General features: G+C 50.1%; 6 protein-coding genes and 1 non-coding gene across 7 annotated transcripts; 2 read left to right on the plus strand and 5 right to left on the minus strand.

Annotated features, from left to right (window-relative positions):
• Positions 1–916: 916 nt before the first annotated feature.
• ASPBRDRAFT_183187 (uncharacterized protein) lies at positions 917–1694 on the minus strand (the record flags this gene model as incomplete). The annotated part of the gene is made up of 3 exons (XM_067619998.1): positions 917–974; positions 1030–1515; positions 1563–1694. 3 exons carry the CDS (start codon positions 1692–1694, stop codon positions 927–929), a joined length of 666 nt encoding a protein of 221 aa, XP_067476159.1. The 3' UTR covers positions 917–926.
• A 180-nt stretch (positions 1695–1874) lies between these two features.
• On the minus strand, positions 1875–3894 carry ASPBRDRAFT_46183 (aldehyde dehydrogenase). Its single transcript, XM_067625578.1, has 4 exons — positions 3478–3894; positions 3109–3405; positions 2724–3044; positions 1875–2656 (listed from the first exon to the last, which is right to left on the minus strand). Exons 1-4 carry the CDS (start codon positions 3706–3708, stop codon positions 2069–2071), a joined length of 1437 nt encoding a protein of 478 aa, XP_067476160.1. The 5' UTR covers positions 3709–3894; the 3' UTR covers positions 1875–2068.
• A 3827-nt stretch (positions 3895–7721) lies between these two features.
• Positions 7722–7795, minus strand: ASPBRDRAFT_t216. The gene has a single exon. It is a non-coding gene; the product is annotated as a tRNA-Val (tRNA).
• Positions 7796–9678: 1883 nt separating this feature from the next.
• On the plus strand, positions 9679–11331 carry ASPBRDRAFT_132649 (uncharacterized protein; the record flags this gene model as incomplete). The annotated part of the gene is made up of 1 exon (XM_067618460.1): positions 9679–11331. The coding sequence occupies one exon, from the start codon at positions 9679–9681 to the stop codon at positions 11329–11331; it is 1653 nt and encodes a 550-aa protein (XP_067476161.1).
• A 231-nt stretch (positions 11332–11562) lies between these two features.
• ASPBRDRAFT_131996 (Kha1p) lies at positions 11563–14530 on the minus strand (the record flags this gene model as incomplete). The annotated part of the gene is made up of 4 exons (XM_067618388.1): positions 11563–13191; positions 13243–13905; positions 13955–14371; positions 14423–14530. 4 exons carry the CDS (start codon positions 14528–14530, stop codon positions 11563–11565), a joined length of 2817 nt encoding a protein of 938 aa, XP_067476162.1.
• A 3718-nt stretch (positions 14531–18248) lies between these two features.
• ASPBRDRAFT_46187 (cytochrome P450) lies at positions 18249–20250 on the plus strand. The gene is made up of 7 exons (XM_067625579.1): positions 18249–18478; positions 18525–18657; positions 18715–18906; positions 18979–19127; positions 19203–19462; positions 19516–19787; positions 19856–20250. Exons 1-7 carry the CDS (start codon positions 18283–18285, stop codon positions 20181–20183), a joined length of 1530 nt encoding a protein of 509 aa, XP_067476163.1. The 5' UTR covers positions 18249–18282; the 3' UTR covers positions 20184–20250.
• Positions 20251–20321: 71 nt separating this feature from the next.
• Positions 20322–22573, minus strand: ASPBRDRAFT_158144 (putative oxalate decarboxylase). The gene is made up of 8 exons (XM_067619432.1): positions 22174–22573; positions 22001–22090; positions 21879–21894; positions 21650–21821; positions 21531–21598; positions 21324–21444; positions 20764–21268; positions 20322–20700 (listed from the first exon to the last, which is right to left on the minus strand). Exons 1-8 carry the CDS (start codon positions 22469–22471, stop codon positions 20549–20551), a joined length of 1422 nt encoding a protein of 473 aa, XP_067476164.1. The 5' UTR covers positions 22472–22573; the 3' UTR covers positions 20322–20548.
• Positions 22574–25056: the final 2483 nt, after the last annotated feature.

A 25056-nucleotide genomic window follows, 5' to 3' on the forward strand; every position in this document is an offset into this window, starting at 1 on the left:
TCGATTGGGCAGGTCTGGCGAAGTGGTGGCGTCCACCCATGTAGCGTAAGTGAAATATTTCAGCCGAATGCAAAGGATACCACATACGAGTACGAGAGAGAAAACGAAGAGATAAGTCGGAAGTGCCAGGCAGAGCTAACTTGGTTCTTGTGGGCCCGGATACTAACACTCCAACCAATGGAAAGCCGATATTCAGGGTTTCCAACCCTTCTTTTTTGCGCGCTGTATGACGCGTAGTAAGCACAAAGCTGCAACGGTCAGCGAGAGGGTAGTAGCTTGTCCCAGCCTACAGGCATCCAGCTGCGGTGTTGATGCTCTATCTCCTGTTACTTAGGCAACATCTTAGATCTGTGGAGCCTGGTCCCAAAAGTGGTGTCAGCTACACCAGGTTGACGAAACTCAGCTTCAGTCCCGATTGATTCTCTTTACGAACATAACTTCTGTAGGAGTTCATTACAAGTGGCTGGGGGTCGAAGTGATGGACTGAGCTTACCTCATCGACGATGGCCTCTTGAGCGGTACATACTGAAACCAGATATCATATGGTACATACACTGAGTTTAGTTTCAATCTCTGAAAGCCAGTGTACGCTACCACCTTGTACTATAGACCTGCGCTTCTGGAAACTAGTTGCCCCCAGCGGACAGGATTATATAATGGGGTAATGCTGTATAGCTATAAAGATGAACCACAACCATCTACCGCAATAAAGCTGAGCTCAAGAGCTAGCAAATACGGACTATTTTTCAAAAGTGGCTAAGAACCTTGCTTTTTTGCCTACACGAAGCTGTCGCGAGTGAGGAGGGTGCTGAAAGCCATTTTTGACATGCAGGTTCAAGAATAAAGAGCCGGCCATTAACCCCCTTTATGAAGTTCTATACATGTGATAATCTACCGTAATAAATTAAGTTCTCAAGGTCCCTGTACTAATAATATTGAGTATTGGGCGGTAGGCCCTGTAACTGATCATCTTTCTGAATATCGTGGCAGTCAGTATCTGTTTCTTGTCGCAAACGAAGATATACGAACCAACAACTTCCCAAAGCTCTTGACCAGCTCGACTTCATACTCGCAATATGCTTTCTCACGAGCGCCCATATCATTGAATGTTGTGGCAACATCGAAATCGATCCATACAATTTTACTGCCGGACACAAGGAGCATATTCCTTGGGTAAGTGTCATGGTGATGAATCAGTGCTTTGTGAATTTCACTGATTCCATCAATTGCGTCGTGAAATAAGCTATCCGAATAATTCACGCAATTCAACGTTTCAGCCGCCGGGAGGTACTCGAGCACAATTGCCCTTGGTAAGTATTTATCCTCCTTGAGATGTTGTAGGTGTTGATGAAAATGGGATGGGTCCAGGCGATCAATGCAGCCATAGAAATATGGAACAAAGCCACGCTCACACACGCCGAATCGAAGAAGGTTGCGATAGGCATTCAGCTCGCAGCGATAGCGATTGAGATCTCGACCTCTTTTACTATATCCTGGATCACCATTGTCATGGAACTGATACGTCAGTGTTATCGTAGATTGGTTAGAAAGGCTTAACTGACCAGTTTCATAACGCGTGTCTCCCCGCATATTTGTACTTCAAATACCGTCGACGCTTGCGAGCGGCTGATCTCCCGCTGAATGACAATATCACGGGGTTCCAGATCAAGAGAGCGATCACCCTGTATATCCATGGCTGTTATAAACTACAAGGAATCGGGGCTTGTGGTTATAAGGAAGGTTCGTTGGTGGTGGCCCCTAGATTACATAACTAATCGTTTGGACATCATGTGATATTCGAGATCGATATACATCTGATGGCTTTTATGCTTGCTGTTTGGCCTGAAATGTGAGGATCACTAGCATCAAATGCAGTTTAAGATAGTATATGAGCTATCAAGAAGACTTCTGATATGCAAGGTACTGGAGAAGACGAGAAGTAATGAAGAGAGTCAAAGTAAAGGCTGTGTGGCCTTTCTTGTTATAGGCCCAACTGCTGGATAGTACCCCTATATATAGCCCATGCGCGTCTATCATGCAAATCACGCCTTATCACTCTAATTACGTATCACAGGGAAGCCCGAACCCGGTTCAAAATCACCGTCTGCGTCTGGAGAAACTCATCCAACCCCCATTTCCCCCCAAACCGACCGTATCCACTGTCTCCCACTCCTCCATGCGGCAACGTCGGTTCATCATGCACCGTGCCCCCATTGACATGAACCGCTCCCACAGCAATCTCTGCAGACATGCCGAGGGCCTTGAAGTGATCCCGCGTAAACACCGCCGACGACAAGCCGTATGCGGACCGCTTAACCATCTGCAGACCCTTCTCTGCTGAGTCAACGGCAATGATACCAAACACCGGACCAAACGATTCGATCGTATAGAATTCCATCTCCTCCGTGACCTCCTCAATCACAGTAGCCGGGAACGCCTGAGGATCCTCCGCCAGGGGGTTGCGAGCTTGGTGAATGACTGCCCCCTTGGACCGCGCATCGTCCACCAACTGCGTAAGACGGGCTCGACTCGCCGTGGAGATCACCTTGTGTGGCCGATCTTCGCTGTGCAGACGCTCCAGAATCTTCTTAGTCAACTCCTCCGCCACGGACCGAACAACGTAGACGAGATCAGTCGACATGCAAATCTGGCCATTCTAGTAGCAGAGCTTGTTAGCACGTCCCTTTCCAATGCAATACCTTCACATAGAAGCAGATACTCACATTCAAATATCCCGCCGTCACGATCTCATCCGCCGCCTGATCCAAATCCGCATCCTCCAACACCACCACCGGATTCTTGCCACCCAACTCTAACAGCACAGGCTTCAACGCCATCGCCGCCTTGGACGCAATCACACGTCCCACCTGCGTCGACCCCGTGAAATTGCATTTCTTCACAGCCGGATGCTGAATCATACACTCGTAGATCTCCGCCGCGTCCTGCGGCCGATGCAGAACGAAGTTCACCACACCTGGTGGGAATCCTGCCTCCCGGAACAATGCCGCCAGGAAGTAATGTGTCTGCGGACTCAATTCGGAACCCTACTCTTGTCAGCGACAGTCCCTTTCTTCCCATAAGTAAAAATAGTAACTTGACAATCCTCACCTTAAAAATAGCTACATTCCCCGCCGCAATCACCGGAATCACCGATCTCAATCCCAAAATGACCGGCGCGTTCCACGGCGCAATGCCCAGCACCACTCCGAGCGGCTTCTTCATCACAAGCGCATATGAATTCCCCTGCGATGAAGGGATCGTGCCGCTCATGGCATCGGTTATTACGGATGCGGTCTCTTCGACGATGCCGGCTGCTGTTTCAACATTGACGTGGGACCAGAGTGGTGTGCAGTGAATTTCATCTTTGATGAGGGTCTGGATGGTGCTGGATTTTTCGCGGAGAAGCTGGACATATACTTCGTATTAGACGGTTTTCTTTTTTTCCTTTTCATAGAATTGGGGCATGGAGTGGCTTGCCTTGGCAAAATTCAGGAGCAAACGCCGACGTTCCTCCGGGGGTGTTTGCGACCATGTCGGGAAGGCACTTGCGCAGGATTCAACGGCTTGGATGGCGAGATCGGGGGTGGCGCCTTGGAAAGATTTCAAATGAGGTGCGGATGTGGAGGAAATGGGGTGTTTGCGGTCATTATTGGAGAGGAGGACGTCTTTGCCGTGAATGATGAGGGGAATTGCGGTTGTGGTGACCATTTTGATATGTCTCAGTACTACCTAGGGTGTGGTTGGTTTTTCTGCAGGATTGATCATGTTTCGTTTTTTTTTCTGGGGGAATCCTCTCTCTCTTCTATTTGAAGGAGACAGAATGTCGCCACTACCGACATTAGTAACCGTTGAAGCACACCCCTGTCACTCCTTGAGCGTTTGGTTCCGCTTCGGAATGGAAGCGCACCGTTAGCGCTCCAGGAGAGGAGTCTGTAGGTCGAAGACGTTGCCGCGACTTCTTTCCGGACCCGCTGTTGGCATTTTAGAGTTGGGGTCCTTGCGGGGAGGCTATATCCGGTTTCTGGCTGGGCTTCTGGCTGTGTATATCCGAGAGTGGCAGAGTTGTGGTGATGAGCTCGGATATACGGGCGATGGCGAACGTTAGTGTGGTGGGGCGGCGAGTGAACCACGGATGTGTTCCTGAGATTTACTGACTGAAAAGTTGGGGTATTCTGATCTACTGAATCAGTATGTCTGTCCGGATTGTGTTGGATAGGGTATATTGAAGGTGAGCAGTAAAGCCGATACTGGGTTACTGTTCTCCGAAAGCCATCGCAGTAGCATCTTCAGGGTACCTGCGATTTACCTGCGATTGAAAGATGGTGGCAGCCCGAAGTACAAATTGCGGAAGCCGGCACTTGACTCCACAAACCGTGGGCCCTGACACCGGCTTTAGATCGATGTCCGGGGTTATCTCCGCGATGTAGCGGAGATCTGGATCGTAGTCCGTGAATGTCAGGGGCAAGCAGCAACATGGTATCAATAGCTTGTCCAATGACCCACCTGTCAGTTCATAAGCTATAGCCATTAGCTACTTATTATCGTTGGTTGGTATATGGTAGCTGGCTGGACTGAGTCCGAAGTTCAGGTCCGAGTGCCCATATGACAAATTCCCGTGGACCTGAGGGACAACGTTTGTGCCGGACTGGCTGGGGTATTCTGGAGATTAGGGCTAGATTATAGAGTACAATTGAATCTCTGATGTGTGTGTCAAGAGACAGGTTTCCTATTCGTATTCTTATGTTAACTCCCCAATAGTCGAGTGGTCGTCCACATTCCGACTATTTATCCCCACCAAGCTCCGTATGAGCGTGGGTACGAATCCCTCTCGCGGATTTGTTTTTGTATTCTTTTTTTCCTTCCGCTAATGATTGATCGAATGTTTGTTCTTCTTATGTATTGTGTCTTTATGCTATCGTTATCTTCTTTAAGTGTACGCGCTGTTACATTGGTGTAGCCGCATTGTCCTGATTTATATAGGGAAACCCTGGTATGAGTCCAATGTTCCTAAATCATGTTCTCCGGTCCGCGGATATATAATTATAAGTCGAGTAGATATCTGTATGATTATTCACGGTCCGGCCCTACTCCAAACATCCGCCTTAAACTTCAGGTTTTGCCCGAAGATACATGCTGGGGTATTCACTTTTCGCCACAAGATGACGATGAAAGTCTGCTTGTATTAGTGTCCCCAGCCTCTTACAGACAGTAAATTAGTAGTTTCAGTTGGCAATAATCCTGAGAAGCCTCAAGTACCTTTCCGACCCGAGTCTCTGCAATAATTGTACTCCGAGTTTCTGATGAGAGGCTAAGATGGATGTCTCTTTGTAGTTCCTCCCTGACAAAATACGCCCCAGCTATAGATGGGCCATACTTGCGAGCAAACCAATACATACCTCCGAGGTTAACTGATTGAGCCTTAAGTTTTGCTCGATGGGGACAATCAAGAGAGGGGTTCCAATCCACTCGTTTCCATCAGATGTCAATATATATATATATATCATGATAAAAAGTGACGTTCTTATCTCTGAACGTGTCAATCTATGATGATGAAGCTTAGGGAGAACAAGAGACGTAGATATGGGGAAAGCCTGATCCAGATCCTAGATCGAGTCCTGTATCAGTTTACAAACTTTCTGTCTAGTTGTTCTGGCGTTCTGCTTATTATACAATAATTCATTGTTATATGGCTCTCCTCGGGGATCACCTTCTCGCTTGTACGAATTACAGAGTATAGAATAAGAGTGATCTATTGACACAAGGGAGGTCCGCAAATGAAGAATACAAGACATCATCTTCAATGTAGATCAAAGCAGATCTGGTAATGCAGAGTAAGCTAAAATATATAGTGATGACATATCTTAATCTCTACTTGGAAGAAATGAAAAAGAAGAGGGAGCAATTTAGTGTAGTGACAGCTGATATGAGCGATGGTCAAGTCTGCAGGGTGCTCGCAACATCAAGAGCATTGTTTTCTGTATTTATATATATTATAACAGTGAGCAAATTATGATGAAACAGTGCGACGCTTATCAGGTGACGAGGATCACCAGAGAGTTCGGACGACTTTGCCCTGTGATATTAATCAACACCCGGGATACCGATTATGAGCAAACTCATTAAATGGCTTCTACCCCTTGTGTTTTCACTCTATACGACCACTACAAAGGAATATGGATAGTACATGCAGGCATTAGTCCAGTCAGTATGGGATCAGTCGGTTCCAAAGGATCGAACCTTCTCTGGGGTCGCTTTTGACCTTGCATGTACTCTGTTGTTTGATACATGATATAGTATGCATGATTGACCTTGGGATGGGAGATCAGAACAAAGGATCATATACAGCATCAGCGGACCTAGGACAGTCGCTTTGGATCCGAAAGGGGAATGTGTACATGCGGTTAGTCTGTGAGATTTGTAGCTATGCAAAATCCAGCTGCTTTTGTAGCATATAACCAGTCAGGTTGTGTTTGAATGCCTCTTTCTGCCGCTCTCTATCTCGATCACACTTTCCGTTTCCGCTTTCATCAAAGTATTGGTAAGCATTGAAGCAGTCCACAGTACCCAGTTCACTATGCTAAGCCTTTACCTGGCACAAGCTGAGTGGGCAAGATATCATCAGAAACACTAGGTTCGTTTGCTAGTCAGCAAGAGTTCTCATCGATTCCCCTGTCTGAAAGTGTTTGGAAGGACCGAGGTTGCTTGTGGGTTCAAGGTGAAATTTCAGATTGCCGCATCTCCACAAAATGTTTCAAAGATATACTCTGTAGTATATCTGCCTGGTACCAAAGTCCCAGCAAACTAGACTGGATGAATAGTAAGCAGCACCAATATCACACCATTCCGAGTTACCGTTCAGTAAACCCTTTGCTCCATGGCTCTCTACCGTTGGGTGTTAATTAATGGGTAGACTTCGTAGTCGTATTAACCTACGAACGACACCCAACAAGTGCGATTTAGGCTGCTGAATAACATCACATCATTACGGTACCGGGCAACAGAGAAATCTGTGACAGGTTCGCCACTGGTGGACCAAACCTCCACTGCCACGCTTTTCACACGGTACCACAGCACGGCGGGAGATCTGAAAATCAGGAGCCCAAACCCAGAGGTACACAGAATAAGGCAGTTGGGCAAGGTGAAGGGTTACTTGAGTGAAGTATGCATCATATGCTCAGTATCTTCTTGGCCGCATCAACCGATGCATGTAGACAGGTTCGATATTGGGCATGAATGATCATCATGAAGGGATCGTGTGGGTTTCTAAATGGGGTAAACTGCAACGTCGGTGGAGCCACCGCAAGGTTGAAACTTTGTTGTGATCGTGATGATGATGATGCCGATGGTGATGACGGGGAACAAGCGGTGTCGCCTGATGGACTCTGTTCCTGTGCCTTGGCCTCCGACGTGGTTTCGATTGTCTCCAAAACCGTGGTTTTTCCACGATAAATGACGTAGTGAGAGATGTTGAGGAATTGTGTCCAACAGAAAATGTTTCAAAACGGCAAACCTCACCAGAACGGCATGGCACTAGACCATTTCCGGCGCTGGCTCCGAGGGCGGTGCAAGTGCAACGGAGTGGAGAACCAACAAGGTTAGACTTAATTGGAGTATGCATATTTTTCAGCGCTAGTCCCGGAGTGGCAAGGTCGAACGCAAAAATGAGAACGGAAACGGAAGAGCAGTGAAGACCCCCAAAAATGTTAACAGGCAAAAAGAGATGACCAGACTGGGGCTCGATCCCAGGACCTTATCGGTGTTAACGATACGTGATAACCAACTACACCATCCAGCCAACTGTTGATATTTGCTTTTTCTCAACAGGCATCATATTCCACCAGCCCACATGAAGGAATCTCACCACTGCGGCTCTTGCTCCTCTGCTCTTCTCACACCACCAGCTTCATTACAGGTTTTGTTTTCGGCATCAGTTCAACGTTGCTATGATATCCTCTCGTGCATCAGGCCACTCATGGCCGCCACGAGAGATGGTTCTAGATGCCACTTTACCCATCCCATGACATACTCCCCGAGGAGCCGTCTACGCCCAAATCCGACCCGAGTGCAAGTGTTCGGCATCCTGCACGACGGCACTCGCCTCCGTCTTATGCACGGCATACACGGCATGCCGTCACCACACTGACCGGTCTCGCTGACTACTCGGATGAACTCGGCGCCTCACACCTCAGCGGCTCAGCCATCTGCATCCTCACTTCTCCATCCCGACCCGAGAATCCTGGCAGCTTTTCGGAGCTGTGGAGCTCTCATCCCATACGTGTCACTTGCCAAACAATCAGCGCAGCAAAGCTAACCCGACATTCCCACCTACTATTGCCCGTTAAGACTCGTTGAAGCGCGAATAACACGATATTAGGCTAAATCGTCTTCCGGAAAAAGGGTGAGATTGACACTATAGTCTAGCACTATCAGCTCTACGCGAGGCGCGAGATACGCATTCAGAGTGGTCCAGGTGCAGCTCATGGCAGGTCAGCCGGCATGACCGGCGCCGTCCAAGCTGGCTCGTCCAATGCTCATGACTAACTGCTTTGGACTGGTGGACCCGAGGATTTCTGTAATCTACGAGTACGAGGTTTCAACCGAACCGAAGTTGGTTCATCTTCTGGAATCCTTCAAGGATATCTAGCTCACCCCGGCGAACACCCATATAACAGGATTGACAATCTGGAGTCCGGAGGCGGGCTAAGTTTGCTGATAATCCTGGAGAAGACACACAATCTTTGCCGGTCTAACCCTTGACACTGGGGATAGTCAGCGCGAAGCGCGAACATGAGACACGGCGTGCATACGACGTGCTGCAACTGCTTCCCGGTTGAGCTGCGGTGAGGTCTTTTCCCCGAAGTCGACCCGAGACCACCCCCGAAAAGCGTGGGATGGACCCAGTGAGTGGCAAGGCGCCGTGTCGGCCCGGTGGATGAGTTGCCTTTCTCGGGATGCCGACCCGTTGACGGTTGGCTTAGGGTTGGCCGAGGATCCAAGTTATGGATCTGATCTCGGGCGAGTTCCGAGGATCAATGCTTCCCTCCCGCAATAGGGGTATGGGTATGAGAGCTGTTGTACAATGTAGGAAGAGATATCACTATCAAAAAACGTTTGGGAACAGTTCTCCAACACAGATTAGATGTTTTCTGCAGAGATTTTCTCTCCGAACGACGAAAAAAAAATTCGGATCCGACAAGGAACAGGCAGGTGATGGACAAGTTTCCCCGAAGTTTCTCAGACCCCAAATCAACCGATCCAGAATGGATCGACCGCAGAGTTTGCGACCCACTTGGAACCACAAGGTGATGCCTGGACGGCGGACGGAGGACGAGTGGACAACACCATCCACCAGCCTGGCCCTGGCCGGCATCATTCGTGCAGGGCAGTAAAACTTCTCCAGCCTCGGAGCCACCGTCGAGGTTCCCACCCCGACTTTATGACGCACCCCAGAAGGGTATCGAAGCATCGCTTATGCACAGGTGGACCGACAGGAGGGAAAAAACCGGAGTCTTCACCCACGGAGTAGAACGGGCTTTGCGGGCTTGCCCCCTTCCCCCGTGTTTTTGTTTTATATTCTCCCCCATCTCCCGCAATTCTTGACCCTTTCCTCTTCTTCTCTCCCACTCCTCCTTCTCCCTTTCCTCCCTCCCTCTCCTCCTCTTCTTCAATATGGACAAAATGGACAAGTCCCAACCCGCCCTCTCCTCCCATACGGAGAATGCCTCCCCAGGCCCCTCCAGCCTGACTGCCTCCACGGCATCAGGTCGCGTGGCCGGTGGGAAATACCTCGAGGGGGTCAACGAGAGCTCGGCCCATGATGGCCCCCTCCAAACCGTTGACTTCGACCTCCCCGTCACTGTCACCCAACGCATGGTGCAGGACGGCAACCAGTACATCGTCCTCGACTTCGTCCCGGGAGACAAGGAGAACCCCTTCAACTGGGACCCCAAGTACAAGGCGTTCATCTCCGCCCTTCTCTGTCTCATGACCCTCTTCATCGGTCTCGCCACCACCGCCTACAGCTCCGGGATCAGCGACATGGCCTCCGACCTGGGCACCACCACCGAAATCGCCGAACTCGGTCTCTTCCTCTTCAACTTCACCTGTGCCCTGGCTCCGCTCTTCCTGGCCCCCTTCTGTGAGTTGGCGGGCCGTCGTGTCGTCTACACCGGTGCCTACTTCTGCTTCGCCATCATGTTCATCGGTCTCGCTCTGGGCAAGAACATTGGCACCATCCTCGTCTGCCGTGCCCTGCTCGGTCTGTTCGGTTGTGTCGGTACCATCCTGGTCGGTGGTACCTTCGGTGACATGTACCGCCCGGAGGACCGCGCCATCCCCGTTGCCACCTTCTCCTTCATCGCCATCTTCGGTACCGTCGGTGCCCCCATCTACGCCGGCTTCATCGACCAGGCTCTGGGCTGGCGCTGGGTGGAGGGTATCCAGGGTCTTGCCAATATCCCCCTCGGCCTCATCGTCCTCTTCTTCCTCCCCGAAACCCGTGGTAGCGTCGCCCTCGGCAAGCGCGCCAAGGCTCTCCGCGCTCACACCGGCGACGACCGCTACGTGACCGAGAACGACCTGGAAGCCCCCTCCCTCAAGACCATGCTGCACAACTCCTCCGTCAAGGCCATCAAGATGCTGGCCACGGAACCCGTTGTCTTCGCTTTCGGTCTCTGGATCGCCTTCGCCTGGTTCCTGACCTTCCTCTTCCTCAGCGTCATCCCCATCACCTTCCAAGAAAAGAAGGGCTGGAACGAGGGTGTCTCGGGTCTGCCCTACATCGCCCTCTGCCTGGGTACCACCATGGGCTTCGGTCTCAACTTCTTCCAAATCCGCAAGTACGAATCCCTGGTCCGGAGCGGCGAGGCTCGCCCGGAGGCTCGTCTGTATGGTGCCCTCTACGGTGCCGTCTGGCTCCCCATCGGTCTCTTCATCTACTCCTTCACCCAGTACGCCGATCTGCCCTGGATCGCCCCCGTCATTGCCCTGGTCCTCATCGCCATCGGGATCTTCTTCATCTTCGAGTCCTGCTACAGTTTTACTTCCGATTGCTACGGTGAGAGCTCGTCCTCGGCCATCGCCGGTCAGGGTTTCATGCGGAACACCCTGGGTGCGGTGTCGCCTCTGTTCGCCTCCCAGTTCTTCCACAATGTCGGCTCCCAGTATGCCGGTCTGATTCTGGCGCTGATTGCCTCGGCCTTGACGCTCATCCCGTACGTGCTGTTCTGGTACGGACCTCAGCTCCGGGCCCGGAGTAAGCTCGCTAGTCTGGTTGTGCATGGTGATGCCGAGAAGAAGGGCCACAACGACTCTGCTGGTCAGGGTGTCTAAATGATCCTCTCCCCTTGATCTATGATGGTCTGTCTGTCCCCGGTTCGGATGGATATAACTACTATTGATGTGTATATATGAGATTGTCGGGTGTTATGATTGACCAAGTATATATTTTACCTACTCTACAAGAGAAAAAAGAATTTTCATGAACATATCATGACTGTTGCCTTCACTTAAGACACGTAGATACAAGTAAACCAAGGGTATCTATCTACATAAGTACTACTCTCATAGAGTATCCCTCGCCTGCACAACCAAGACATCACCACCACCCATCTGCACCAACTTCTCCCCCAGCACCCCCAAGACTCCCCCATCTTTATCTTCACCTCCATCATCCACCATCGTATCCACCCCCACACTTCCTCTCCCCACAACAACCAACCCACCAGCCCGTTGCCCTGACCCTAATCTTCCCAGTTCTCCTTTGACATGCTCAACCACCCTCTCCACCACTCCACTAGTACTACTTCCATCAATCCCACCAGCAAGAACCAATTTCTTGAATACCATCCGCGCCGCCACCTCCTCGTCCAGCGAATCCCTCAATGCAGCAAGATACACCGCATCTGAATCATCCGCATCCCGCTTCTTGCCACCATTACTATCCCTACTGCTACCACTGGTACCACTGGTATTCGTACCATCCTTCTTCCGATTCCTCACTCCCCCAAACATCCCAGCAGCAACAGCAACAGCAGCAGCCTTCGGCGCAGCAACTCCTCCCCCACCAGGAATAACATGCACCACCGTCGCCGTAACCTGATCATTCCTTATCAACTGCAACACCAACCTCACGGCGAAGCGATCATCCTTTCCCCCGAAATACGGCAACAGGATATGATGCGCCTTCCTCGTCGTCGGCACCACCCTATCCCTATCCCTATCCCTATCGCCCCCAAATCCTAAACTCAAGTTCCCACTATGTATACTCAACCCCCCAAGCGACGGCTTATCACGTAGTCCACGAGCATTACCATTATTCCTTCTTCCTCTCGGCGTCCTCTCAACCAACAACCCCACATTACACTTCACATTACGCAACACACTCGCCGCGAAAGCCGTATACGGCGCGGAGGGCATAAAGCGCGTAGCGATCGGATCATCGAGAATAGAGTGTAAATCCAGAGGATGATGCTCCGACATCGAGCCCGTTTCACTCCACGGGAGGAGAAGCAGATCTGTGGAGTCGTCGCGCGCCATGCTGACTACGGTATCGGCGTAGGAGTGTTCGGGCACGACGGAGACGCCGGCCATGATGGAGAGGTCGTGCCATTGGCCGAAGGCGCGGAAGGTGTTGACTACCGGGTCCCAGAGGGGGTAGTGTAGGTGGTCGAGTTCGGAGACCGTCATGACGCTGGAGTCGCGGTCCGTGAGTTCCAACAGGCGGACGCCGTGGACTTGGAGGGTGGGTTTGCTGGTGTCTGGGTCTTCTTGGTCGTCGTCTTCGTCGGTCTTGGTGGTGGCAGTGGCGGTTTCTTCGGCGGCTGGGTCAGGAGAGGCGAGGGTGTCTGGGTGTTGTTTTGGGAGAGGGGGTCTATTCGGGGAGAGGAGTGCGGCGAGGGTGCATAGGCTGGAGAGACCGTCCAGGCGGAGGTAGACGAGGAGTTTGCGCACGGGCAGCGCGCGGTGTTGTTCTTTGGCTAGGGCGATGCTGTCGGTGCGCGCGTCCGAGGGGATCGGGTTGCCCGTCTTCCAGTCGATTTCGCCGCGGCGCCAGCGGTCGACTTTGACTTGGTACCATTTGGGGTAGAGGGCGACGGTGAGAGGAGTGGTGGCGAAGGTGGTGACCAGGGCCATGACCACGAACATGGTGAAGGTGCGGGTGCTGAGGATGTGGGCTTGGAGGCCGATGTTCTGGGTTGGTTAGTTAGGGCGTAAGAGTAAAGGGAGGCGGAGGGGGCATACCAAGACGATCAGCTCAACTAGACCCTTACAGCTCATGAGCACGCCGATGGAGAAGCTCTCGCGCCAGAGAAGCCCGCAGAGTCGCGAGGCGAGCGCACCGCCGGCGACTTTGGCCGTGAAGGCGATGGCGATGATGCCGATCACGTAGCCCCAGACCGTGCCGTTGTCGAGCAGACCCAGGTTGGTTTGGAGGCCGGAGAGGGTGAAGTAGAGGGGGAGGAAGAGTGCCGCAACGAGATCCTCGATCTTCTCGGTGAGTTTGATGGCGAAACCGCCCTCGTGTGGGCACAGCAGGCCGATGATGAAGCCGCCGAAAATGGCGTGGATGCCGATGATCTGAGTGAAGAAGGCGGAGGCCAGTGCGATGAGCAGCGTGATGGCAACAACAGACTGGCTGGGTCCTTTTTGCAGACTGCCCGTCTGGCGGAGGAAGCGCAAGAACAGTGGTCGGAAGACGAAGGTGAGGAACAGGATGTATCCAACGCAGACCAGCAAGACCCAAAGCGCAGTGAGCCCAGTGCCTGCGTTGACGAGGGCGACGCACAGCGCCAGCAGGATCCAGCCGACAACATCGTTTCCAACACCGGCTGAGAGCACAATGACGCCGACATTAGTGCCCAGCAATTTGAGCTCCGTCAAGATACGACACAAAACGGGGAATGCCTGCCCGGTGATTAGCAAACAGACTATCATCGCATTTGGAACTGCTTACAGTGATCGCCATGGCAATACCGATGAAGAGCAGAAAGGTGCCAAAGTTAACATCCACCGTGCCCGGCTCATCCTGAAAGGTGTTGTACAGTCCGTAGGCAATAGCACAGCCCAGCCCAAAGGGCAGAATCATTCCAGCAGCCGACACACTGACAGCGACGCGCCAGTTACTGACCAGGAAGCGCAGGTTGGTTTCCAGCCCGACCAGGAATAAAAACAGCACCAACCCGAGGTTCGCGACCAGATTTAAATTGGGAATCGAGGCGGTTGGAAAGATGGCATCAGTAAAACCCGGGATACGGCCCATCACCGACGGACCTAGTAAGACGCCCGCAATGACTTCGGCGATGACGCGCGGCTGGCGGATCTTGGAGAGCGGCCAGTGCAGCAGGCGGCAGAAGATGATGATGATACCGGCCTGTAGACGTTAGCAGGTATGCGTCGGAAAATCGTTGATTGGGATAGCTACCTGGATGATGAAAATGATGATGGGATTAGACGAATCATAATGGGCTGGATTGCTGCCTTCCAGAATACCTCCTTGGGCCTTAACTTTGGTGGTGGAGTTGGAGGCCATGGTATCAGCCCGTAGGCTACCGGAAACTCTAGAAAGTCTATGCGTAGATAGATGCAAGGGGGGATACTGCTCACACAGCAGAAAGTTAAGAATGAAGGGGTGGAAAAGGAGAAAGATGAATGACGAGGGGGGGATGCGGAGGAGGCCCCAGTTTTTCTGATCGGGGCTTTGCGGGTCCACGTGGCTGACATGAAACCGGGGTGCAATACGAGCAACGCATCATCTCTCTTTGAACTCAATGCCAACCAGCCACCGACCGTCTAGACCGCCTGTCATTATTTCCTCCAGTGGCGCGGTACCCGTCCAGCATTCCCCCTGACCCTCAATAAAGGAATTTCATTAGCGAATGTGCGCGCAGGGAATCGCATCCGTCGGTTGGCCCGAGCACACCACCTGGTCCGTGCGTGGCGGCTATCGCTCGGGTCGTTTAGGGTTTGCGATGACAGCCGAACAGTATTCCATCTGGCATTTAGTGAGATGATCAGCTGTGAGTTGTACTCCGAACAGAGCGGATATACTATGTTATTGATGGGAGAACTTAGATAACTGATTCGTAGCAAGCGTATCAGCATCGAGCCATCGATTTCAAACCTTATTCTACTACTACTACTACTACTCATTTTGTCGAAGTCAAGCATCATACAGAGGCAACTAGATAATCGCTTATCTCCCAAGGAAGGTAACAGATCGCAAGATACAAAAGATACTGAACACCAAGGTAAGCAGATACATAGTCCTTCTTTTCAAGTGTTGCTTCACCACTTACTGGACTACTGGCGATTTCCCTGATCTTCCGTAATCTGGAATGATCTTAATGTCTGGCCATAGTCCTACCTTAGTAGCTGATGGAGTACTGAGTTGTACGTCAGTCCCTATCTTTCTTGATATCGCTTCTTTTCTTGGAGCTTGCTTACCATGTTGTTCCAAGTCGAACGAGTTCCCAAGTGTTGCTGTCCGTAGCTAGCCATAGTCGCTCTTTGAGCCGCAATTTAGACATGATTCTCCGAGGTATGCGATTATACAGTAACATATATATGATACAGCCTTTCTCATGGATTTATTGTCGGACATCTCTCTCACTGCGACAGGCTCTGGAATGCTCGGTTCTGGATTGCTTGGAAGGCCTCTTGATCGTCTTTCTGTCCTGATCGAATCCATGCCATATGTCCACCGAGTTAGAGATGCTTCCTTGGCCATGGCTAAGAGTTGTCGTTCCTACTCAGGAAATAGAATAACTCATACTCGTGGTAGTGTGAAGTAGCAACGTGAGAAGATGATTCTTCAGTTCTTGCCGGAGTTCAGTGGATCCGAACTGCATATTCCCTATAATTGTTTCGGTCAATTTCTGATACCCGCGGTGCGGATACACAAACGCCCAGGAGCATTTCAAGCATCCAAAAGATACGGGCGAAGTCCTTGGGTTTCCCTTATTCTGCTTTCTTGGCGGTCGTCTACAAATTCAGGCTCAAGGTCCAAAAGAACGCCTATTCTTTTGTTTGTGATGTTCTCTCCAGGGTCTCAGGTGGCTCCGGCTGCTAATGTATGTAGGCGTTTGATAGTCGGTCGTGAATCTGAAGAATCAGCTTTAGATATCTCCTTTGCCATCTCTCGTATCGAAAGCAGTAATGAAAGCCAGGTCAGTAATTTCCCAAGTCGTGTACATCGATGGAAAAGCACAGTGGTATCGCCGTGTCTCCGTGTCCTCTAATGCATGCAGTATTTCTGCTTCACAACTACCTCAGGGGCCCGTAAGCTTTTTCACTTGAGTCTCCACGGGCGCGGATCGATATCCTCAAAAGGCGGGTTTCCTCGGTTCTTCCATCCAGTTCCGGGTATTCTATACCTTCCATGCGGTTTCGGTATTCGCTCTCAAGGCAAGTAGATAGACATGATAAGATATATAGACTCAATCACCTTCGTTGAACACACAGCTAACGTGCCTCTATATGGTCGTTCCTGAGCTAAGTATTCGACTATATATCCACCCATCATGTCTTGGTGTATTTCAGCACTACCTGAACCAACAGGCATCTCTTGCAATAAAGATTCCATTAATGTCGGTCCTATATAATCGACAGGATAAACAGGCTCTTCAGTATCATATAGGCCAACAGGCCAATTGTCTTCATGACCAGGGAATTGTCTATGACTTTACCCTTCTTGAGGGAGCCATATATTCTCTTTTTGTATTCTGCAAAGGTTAAAATGATCTGGTGCCGACCTTGGATGGTAAGAATGAAGCTGCACGAGAATAAAGGGTCAGTTACTTGTCCAAAAAGCCTGCTCTTGGAGCCCACCCACTGGTCATTGAATATAGCGGAGTGTGGCGACGTCATTAGCCATCTAATAAACTCGCAGGCTTCTCGGACGATAAATTCCATCGTCATTATCTCTTCCAGAGAAACACCATCCTGATGTTGTGAGCGTAGTCCCATTTGCTTTCTATTAGGGTTGTACTTTGATACGGATATAATTGGAACTGATCGTTCGACATTAGGGATAACTGGTCTACCGAGGTAGAATTTTGCTTTCATGCGCTCAGCATGTATCAGAGGAGGTATTGTGCGGTAGTAAAGAGGCTTATAAATAGGTCTCCTTCCTCAAATCTTTTGAGATACCTTCAGTAGCACAACCAACCCAGTGTAATTTTTGCAACCCTTGACTTTAGTAAGGTATATAACTAGACAGTCTAGTTCATCTTTCCGAACAGTTTCCTCTGCTATTGTGAGGCGTAGACAGGTTGATATAAGTAGCACTGCTGGCATTAAAGACTATCAACATCAGGATCTCGCAAGAACAGACAATATAAGATCAGAATATATGGAGGGAGATGAAGAAGTTGCGGCAAGTACTGGTTCAAAAAATCTTATATAGACATGAAAGGGGGTGAATTAAACCATTCATTCTCATACGTCCTGCGATACCTATTCAATAGCCACCCACTGCCGTGACTTCCTGATATCTTCCCCGAAACCTTCATCGTTACAATCATGCACAAAGCTGGCTGTGGCACGAGCTACACAATAATATGGGGCTCCTGCCAGTCTATCGTTTGGCACTAAGCATTAGCGTAGCACAGGCAAACAGCTGTCAGAAGCCAACCTAGTGCGCTTTAGGTAGTGGATATTATTCACAATAATCAAAACCACTAATTATTTCTCTAAATAATTTTTAGTAAGGGTTATGTATAATAGATTTAGAATTCTATAAAATGCTAATCTTAATCCTATAACTTATAAATCCCTGTCTATATTGGGATTAACGGGACCAAGATTATAGATTTTGATCTGGGATCTCAGTCACCTAGTAAGCTTATAAGTGATGCGCACGCGTTCTGAGTCATTGACTCAGAATCCGAGTCTTTTACTGGATAGGCGAGCGGTATCGCGCCCGGGGAACTCACTGCCTAAAGCGCACGAGGTTGCATTCTGACAATACGAACCTCTGGACTAATCAGCTCCATTGGCAGAATCAAACATTTTGTGTCCAGAGTCCAGACCTACATTTTCTTAACATATCGTTCCACCATTCATCCTTATAGCTTACCATTCCGGAGCAGCTGCGTCAACCAGCCACAACAACTCCACCTCACCAGCAAATGCCTCGACTAGCTTAACCCCCACGACCAGCCTAACAACTGGCTGCATATATCAACCCGCAGACCGTCCCGCCATGTCAGAATACATATAACTAAGCCAGATGCCAAAACTCCAATCCCGAATTATCTCATCACATTAATACTCACCCCCACAATGGCCATTCCAATCGCGGTCGCATTCGCCTGCCTTATACTATTCCTGACCCTCTCCTTCCTCACCTATCGCCAAACCCCCTCCCTCCCCCTTCCCCCAGGACCCTCAGGCAAGCCCATTGTCGGCAATATATCCGATCTGCCACCAGCGAATACCCCAGAATGGCAGCACTGGCTAAAGCACAAAGACCGTTACGGTAGACATCACTATCATCATCATCAAACCCTAACTAATTCCCGTAGGCCCAATAACCTCCATCACCATCCTCGGCCAACCCATTATCATTCTTCACGATGCCAACATAGCCACTGAGCTCTTCGAAAAACGCTCCCTCAAGTACTCCTCCCGGCCGCGACTAGTATTCGCTGGTGAGATGTAAGTCTTCCCACATACCCTTCTATAGCATAGGATCCTTCTAATAAGGAATAATAGGATCGGATGGAACGGCACCATCGCCATGCAGCCCTACGGCGGGCGATTCCGCGCATACCGTAAAGCCCTGCACCAGGTCCTGGGGACGAAGACTCTCGTATCGAAGTTCAATTCACTGCAGGAGCTCGAAGCGAGACGGCTGCTCCGTCGGATCGTAGAGGATCCGGGTAATTGGGTGCAGCATTTGAGGACGTACTTCTCCCAGCTTCCTTTTTTCGCTGTCCGCATTTCACTTCCGTAAAAGCTAATGAGATATGAGAATAGAGAAGCCGGCGCGATCATCCTGAAAATCGGCTACGGATACGACATTAACCCGCACGGTCGGGACGAATTAGTCGATCTGGCAGATGACTCGATGGAAACGTTTTCCGCGGTGATGAATAAGACCTGGTTGGTGGATATGGTTCCTGTTTGTATGTCTCCTTCTTCTCTTCTATCATATCCTTTCTGCTCAGCAGACCTAAAATGATATTAACAAAGATATAAAGTAAAATACCTCCCCTCCTGGCTCCCATTCTCCTTCCACCGCAAATCCCAATTCTGGCGTACTCAGCTCCTGACCACCATTGAAACACCGTACCAGATTGTAAAGGAGCAGATGGCCTCTGGAGTAGCACCGCCATCTTACACGAGTAATCTCCTCCAGGAGATGAAGAATACCAAAAAAGAAGAGAACTCCCTGACGGAGGAAGAAGAAATCACAGCCAAATGGACAGCCGGTTCATTATACCTTGCTGGAGCTGATACCGTAAGAATCTTATCCCCCCTTCCTATACTTAAGGCTGATAATGGGGGAAAAAGACAGTATCCACCCTCTCAACATTCATCATCTGCATGGCCTTGAACCCCACCGTACAGCAGAAAGCCCAACAGGAACTCGACTCCGTCTTAGGCACCCACACATTGCCCACATCATCTGACCGCGATCAATTACCCTATGTCAATGCCATCGTGAAAGAATCTTTCCGGTGGCATCCGGTTGCACCGATGGGATTAGCGCATCTATGTACGGAGGGAGATGTGTTTGAGGGGTATACGATTCCGAAGGGGGCGGTGGTGATGGGGAATGTTTGGTACATCATTCCCTTCTTCATACTTATGTGTTATTGTGTGCTGTGCTGTGCTGATGTATGTATTGCAGGGCAATGACCCACGACCCGAACATCTACCCACATCCAGAAGTATTCGATCCGGAGAGATTCCTAGGTGAGAACCCCCAGCCTGATCCGGCGGCCTGGGTATTTGGGTTCGGGAGGAGAGTGTGTCCTGGACGGGTGTTGGCGGATGCGAGTGTGTTTGTGACGATTGGAATGATGTTGAGTGCGATGAAGATATCCCTGGAGAAGGGGGGAGAAGGGAAAGAGGTGAGGTTTACCTCTGGGGTGGTCAGTCATTCGGTTTTGGATGGGGTGAAGATGGAGGCGAGGAGTCGGAAGCATGAGGAGATTATTAGGGAGGTTAGTGTTTAGTTATCTTCAGAGTGGTCATGGTATAATAGTTGGTGGGTTATGGACTCTTATGTAGGTTGATTGAAGTGTCTGTTCGTACAGCTATCTATAATATCAGACTTATTAGGAGTATAAGAGGTGCTAATGCGGGGAAGAAACCTTATTAAATAGAATATTAAGTCAGTGGAGAGTGGATTAGTGCCAAGTAGACAAGCTATAATCTGATACGATGTTATCTGATCAACCCGAAATATACCTCGGTTAACTAGTAACTAGTCTATCGCAAAGTAAACTAACCTCATAACAAATAAATATGTCCCAATACAATATGTCCAGTCATCAGTATCATAAAGATCGTCAAACATCCAACATATCAGCCACTAGCACTAAGCACTAGCAGCTGCATCCGTCTCATTCGACCCAGCCACCACATACATCTTCTCCGTCTTCAACCGATCCAGCGCACTCTGCGGCAGGTGCAGCGTATCCGCGACAATCTGCTTCGGCGTGGATCCGATCCACTGGCCCAATGCGATGTCTGCATACCATCAGTACTGACATCTAATTCCTTGAAACAGAGGGAGAAGGGCCTGATGCTTACCAGTGAATTGATCCGTCTGCAACACCTCCAGAAACACCAGATCCTCATCGCCCGTGTTCTCGATATAATGACTGTTACTCTGCGGGAAGTATCCTACATCACCCGGACGGTAATCGAATGTCGTGGCCGTGCTGGGCGCCGTGAACAACGTCGCGCGTGCCTTGCCACTGATGAAGAAGGTCCATTCATCGCTGCTCGGGTGCCAGTGAATTTCGCGCATACCCCCCGGGTGCACAGTGACCAACGCGGCCGCCGTGTTCGTGGAGATGGGGAAGGTGAGGGAGTCGACGATTTTCACGGATCCGCCTTGCACTTCGTGGGCGGGCTGCTCGGAGAAGTGGTACGAGTAGCTCTGGGACTGAGGCAGGACGCCCGCAGAGCCGGTTACATTCTGCTCGGAGATGTTCTGCGGTGCGGGCGTGCCGGGGAAGATGTAGAGTTCATCTTCGGGGATGTCGTCGAAAGCGGCGACGGGGAGGTCGAAGTTTTTAGCCAGGACAGAACGCTATACCCATTATCAGTCAATCATCATGGGTACTTTTAGAGAGCAAGAAGTATACCGGCTGATGGGCAAACACTTCAGTGGCAAGGAAGGTATTATCCTCGGAGAAGGAGCCATCGTCGAAGATGAGGAGAAACTCGACGCCCGAATCGAGGGCTTGGATGGAATGCGGAACACCGCTGTAAGGAGTGAGTCAACCAGCCATTCCCCATCTATTCATCCCTATCGAAGGGGCAACAATTGGGTATTGGAGCAAAGTACTTACGGAGGGAAGAACCAGACATCGCCGGCACTCACGTCATCGACGAAAGTTTGTCCGTTTTCATTCACGGCCTGGATGATGATTAGCTTCGACAACTGGTTTATGGTAACTCTGCATCTTACCTCAATCCGACACGATCCGTTCAACACCAACGACCATTCCGATGCCACATGCCAATGCAGCTCCCGATAGGCACCTGCTTCCAGACGCATATCGACTCCAGCCATCTCGGTCGCAGCCGGCATCACCACCTCGTTCTCTTGCCGAGCCCATCCAGACTCGTTCAATCCCAGCCTTCACTCCAATTAGTAGCTAGTACATCATGCATCGCAGCAAGGGCAGTCGGCTTACCGATTATGGCTTAGTCCTATACCCAATGGTTAGCCTTGTTCTGTCTCATTAAACTTTTCCCCCAAAAAAACAGCAAAGAAAGGGGCTAAACGAGAAGAGAAAAAGAAAAGGAATAAACTCACCCATAGGCCATTGGGCATTGATCGTCTGACCATTGTCCGTACCCGGTGGAGCCAGCTTATCGCTATTCATCCGATCGTAGTAGTCGTTGCCTATTGTTCAATGTGAGATGAGATGAGATCATTGCAGATCAACCCAGACACCTGGTCTGGTTCCATGGATCGACACTACATACGAGGGCCAGGATCCGTTCCACCCGTGCTTCCACGGACCGGTTGCGGGTTCTCGACATCGTCAAAGTCCAGATACACGCCGAGGTCAGCGGTATCCGTCTGTCCCGGCACCGGCACGTAGGGAATCTCATCGGTCGACTGGTCCGTCACGGTGTTGGAGGCCGAGTAGCCCAGGAGGTTCTCGGAGCCTCGTAGGGGAGGGTTCGAGTTCGACTTGGTCCCGGTAGGAGCACTATGGACCGCTACCGTGAGGGACGTAATGACCCAAGGTAGAGAAGAGTAGAGAGTAGATGGTTTCATAATGAAGTGAAAATCAGAATGATGAAGGGGGAGTCTTGCTATGCTTTGCTTGCTTGTTGGCTGGCTGGCTGAACTGCTTCCTTAGGAGGTTTTCCTTGCTTGATGAATTGAGCTCTGATGGTGAGACAAGAATCCGGCTCCGGACCTGGTCTTTATACCTTTTTGATTTCGGCCAACAGCCCCAAAGAGGCCACGGCTACACGGCCGGCCGAAAGCGGGCTTTTCGCCCTGATCGATCGAAGCCCATCTGCACGCAGACAGACATCAGACAGCAGTCAAAGTCAGCAAGCAAGCAAGCAAAGCAGACAGCACGCTCCACTCTGCGGATTGTGGATAATCGGATGGAGTGTTTTGTCCTCACCCCCTCACGCATAGCCGAGCCATGACGGCAAGCTTTAGCTTTTTCCCCTCATGCACCGAGCTGATCTGGATAAAGTCAATCTCGTCTCAGGATTATTGGAGAAGGTGAGTCATGATGAATTGGGGCTGCTACACACACACGGGTCATGAGAATAGGCCCAGGGGGTTGGTGATAAGCCGAAAGGTAAGCCAGCTGGCACGCCCTACGCCAAAGGTGGCACGGGAAACAAGTGATTGCATGCGGGGCTGGGACAATTGGAACAAGCAAAGAAAAAGCAATCGAAGAAGGGAGAAGGCAACAGCCTGGACGAGGGTATATCCGGTGTTGTTGTTGGTTTCTGTCCAATATTGATGAACGGGCCGGACGGGCTGGAAATGAAGCCCAGACTAGCGTTGCGAGTGGCTCCCTACCTTGCTAGGGATGGGACGGACTCGACTCCAAGGGCTTAGACCAGAGGTTTTGGATGAGGGTTTACTTCGTGGTTGGCTGGCTTTTTGCATCTTGCAGTTGCATATACTGCGAGTGCTGGGTTTTTCTTATATTTTATTTTCTTTTCCTTTAAATTCCAGGTCGATAATGACTTCAGTGACAGCATTCAACTGCCGAAGCTGTGGGTATACAGTTCTTTTTTTAATCATCATTGACAGGCAGAACCGATACTCGGGTCCTGTATGGCATCGCACGGGATGGCGGACAGGGAAGGTTCCATAGAAACAAAGTTTCTTCTTTTCTTTTCTGCTTAATCGCTTAGTTCACCGACGCACAGCCTTAGATGGATGCTGCTGGGAATGAATGGCGTGGCGGTGCCCCCGCGTGCGGAGAATTTCTTGGTCCAATGCTTGATTGTCAAAGTGCATCCGTGCTGCATGGAAGGACACGTCGATGGCGTCTGGGATTCCTTGTTTTTGATTTGCTTTTGGGCTATGCTGGGATTTCCGATTGCTGGGATTTATTTGAAGTGTGGGCTTTCTGAGGACCCCCCGGATCGTCATCATCAATTCAATTAATCAATTAATCTCGGGCTAGTTGGTTAGTTTCAACCAATTTCCCTCATCGATGCCCCGCACTAAATCAGTCAGTTGCTGCATGAATTCAAGAGGTCTATGGGTGGTGGTAGCAGTAGTAACTATTAGGAATATTCCTGAGTGATTTCTAGCAGTGATGGTGGGTATCTATCTGATTGATAGGCGATGTGATGCGATGCGACAAGAGTCGGTGTACATTACATGCCTCTCTCCAGGCAGCACACCTGGCTGTTATTCGCTCGGACACGGTAGACAGGCTGTCAGTGCAAAGTATGTTCAGATTTGTGCAAAGAATAGTAACACAAAAAAGCAAAGATAAAAGTCAATTTCAACCGTTTTTCCGCCCAACGAACTTCACCTCTTTTTCATCTATATATAGTACTTTGCAGCCCTAATTTGAATCCTCAGGTTACCATATCGTCGGCATATCGTTCAGTTCTACTTGGAATTACTATGATTCCACCCGCCCTTACTTCACCGTCAACGCCTTACAAAAGCAAATCTACATTTTCGCCTTGATTCAGGAAACTTCCTCAGATCACTCAGTTTCCGTATTCTCCCACGATAATTCCCCGACTTGTGTAACACTTCCTATCTTCCTCTGCCGTCCTCAACACTACCTCCCACTCCAACCCGCTTTCCCCTCAATTTTCTAAGCCTAGAACTCGTAGATATCCCCATGAAGCCCCATAACCATCACAATAAACAAGGCTACCCTTCCAGGTCCTCAGACGGGTTACATACCCATCTTCATCACGTATAAAACACCAACCCCACAGTCGGATAACCCGGCTGCCTTGAAAGGTAGAAACCCACCAAAAGAGGGGGTATATCCGGTGAACCCTCACATTCCAGAAGCGGAAATGCACCCTGCTCTGCTCACATGAGACAGACAGCCTCGAAACTGAGCATTCACAGTGGAATCATGGTAAGGCCTACGATGCACTGAAACCATTGTCTCGCTAAGCACCAGTAGTTGTGTGAGTCTTAAGACATATGAAGCCACCTAGATAGCTATCTAGTCTACAATTGATCAATAGAAGGTGATAGGGATGGTGATGGTATGGTGAGATCAAACTAGTCTTATCATTTCCAGAACCTTCGACTGAAACATACTGATCAAAATAACTATGAGTGATTTTATTGTCTTGACCATTGCTGACTACTACTTCTGACTCGGATCCTCGGAATTGGGGCTC

This window comes from Aspergillus brasiliensis (assembly GCF_001889945.1).
Source record: "Aspergillus brasiliensis CBS 101740 unplaced genomic scaffold ASPBRscaffold_11, whole genome shotgun sequence".
Classification (NCBI taxonomy): Eukaryota; Fungi; Ascomycota; class Eurotiomycetes; order Eurotiales; family Aspergillaceae; genus Aspergillus; species Aspergillus brasiliensis.

Coding starts and splice junctions, on each gene's coding strand:
- ASPBRDRAFT_46183 (XM_067625578.1), bottom strand. CDS start 3,708: ATGGTCACCACAACCGCAATTCCCCTCATCATTCACGGCAAAGACGTC. Junction 3,406..3,477: donor TGCTCCTGAATTTTGCCAAG/GCAAGCCACTCC, acceptor GTATATGTCCAG/CTTCTCCGCGAAAAATCCAG. Junction 2,657..2,723: donor TGACGGCGGGATATTTGAAT/GTGAGTATCTGC, acceptor CTCTGCTACTAG/AATGGCCAGATTTGCATGTC.
- ASPBRDRAFT_46187 (XM_067625579.1), top strand. CDS start 18,283: ATGGCCATTCCAATCGCGGTCGCATTCGCCTGCCTTATACTATTCCTG. Junction 18,479..18,524: donor AAAGCACAAAGACCGTTACG/GTAGACATCACT, acceptor TAATTCCCGTAG/GCCCAATAACCTCCATCACC. Junction 19,128..19,202: donor GGTGGATATGGTTCCTGTTT/GTATGTCTCCTT, acceptor AAAGATATAAAG/TAAAATACCTCCCCTCCTGG.
- ASPBRDRAFT_158144 (XM_067619432.1), bottom strand. CDS start 22,471: ATGAAACCATCTACTCTCTACTCTTCTCTACCTTGGGTCATTACGTCC. Junction 21,445..21,530: donor GATGTCTGGTTCTTCCCTCC/GTAAGTACTTTG, acceptor CACTCCTTACAG/CGGTGTTCCGCATTCCATCC. Junction 20,701..20,763: donor GCAGACGGATCAATTCACTG/GTAAGCATCAGG, acceptor GATGGTATGCAG/ACATCGCATTGGGCCAGTGG.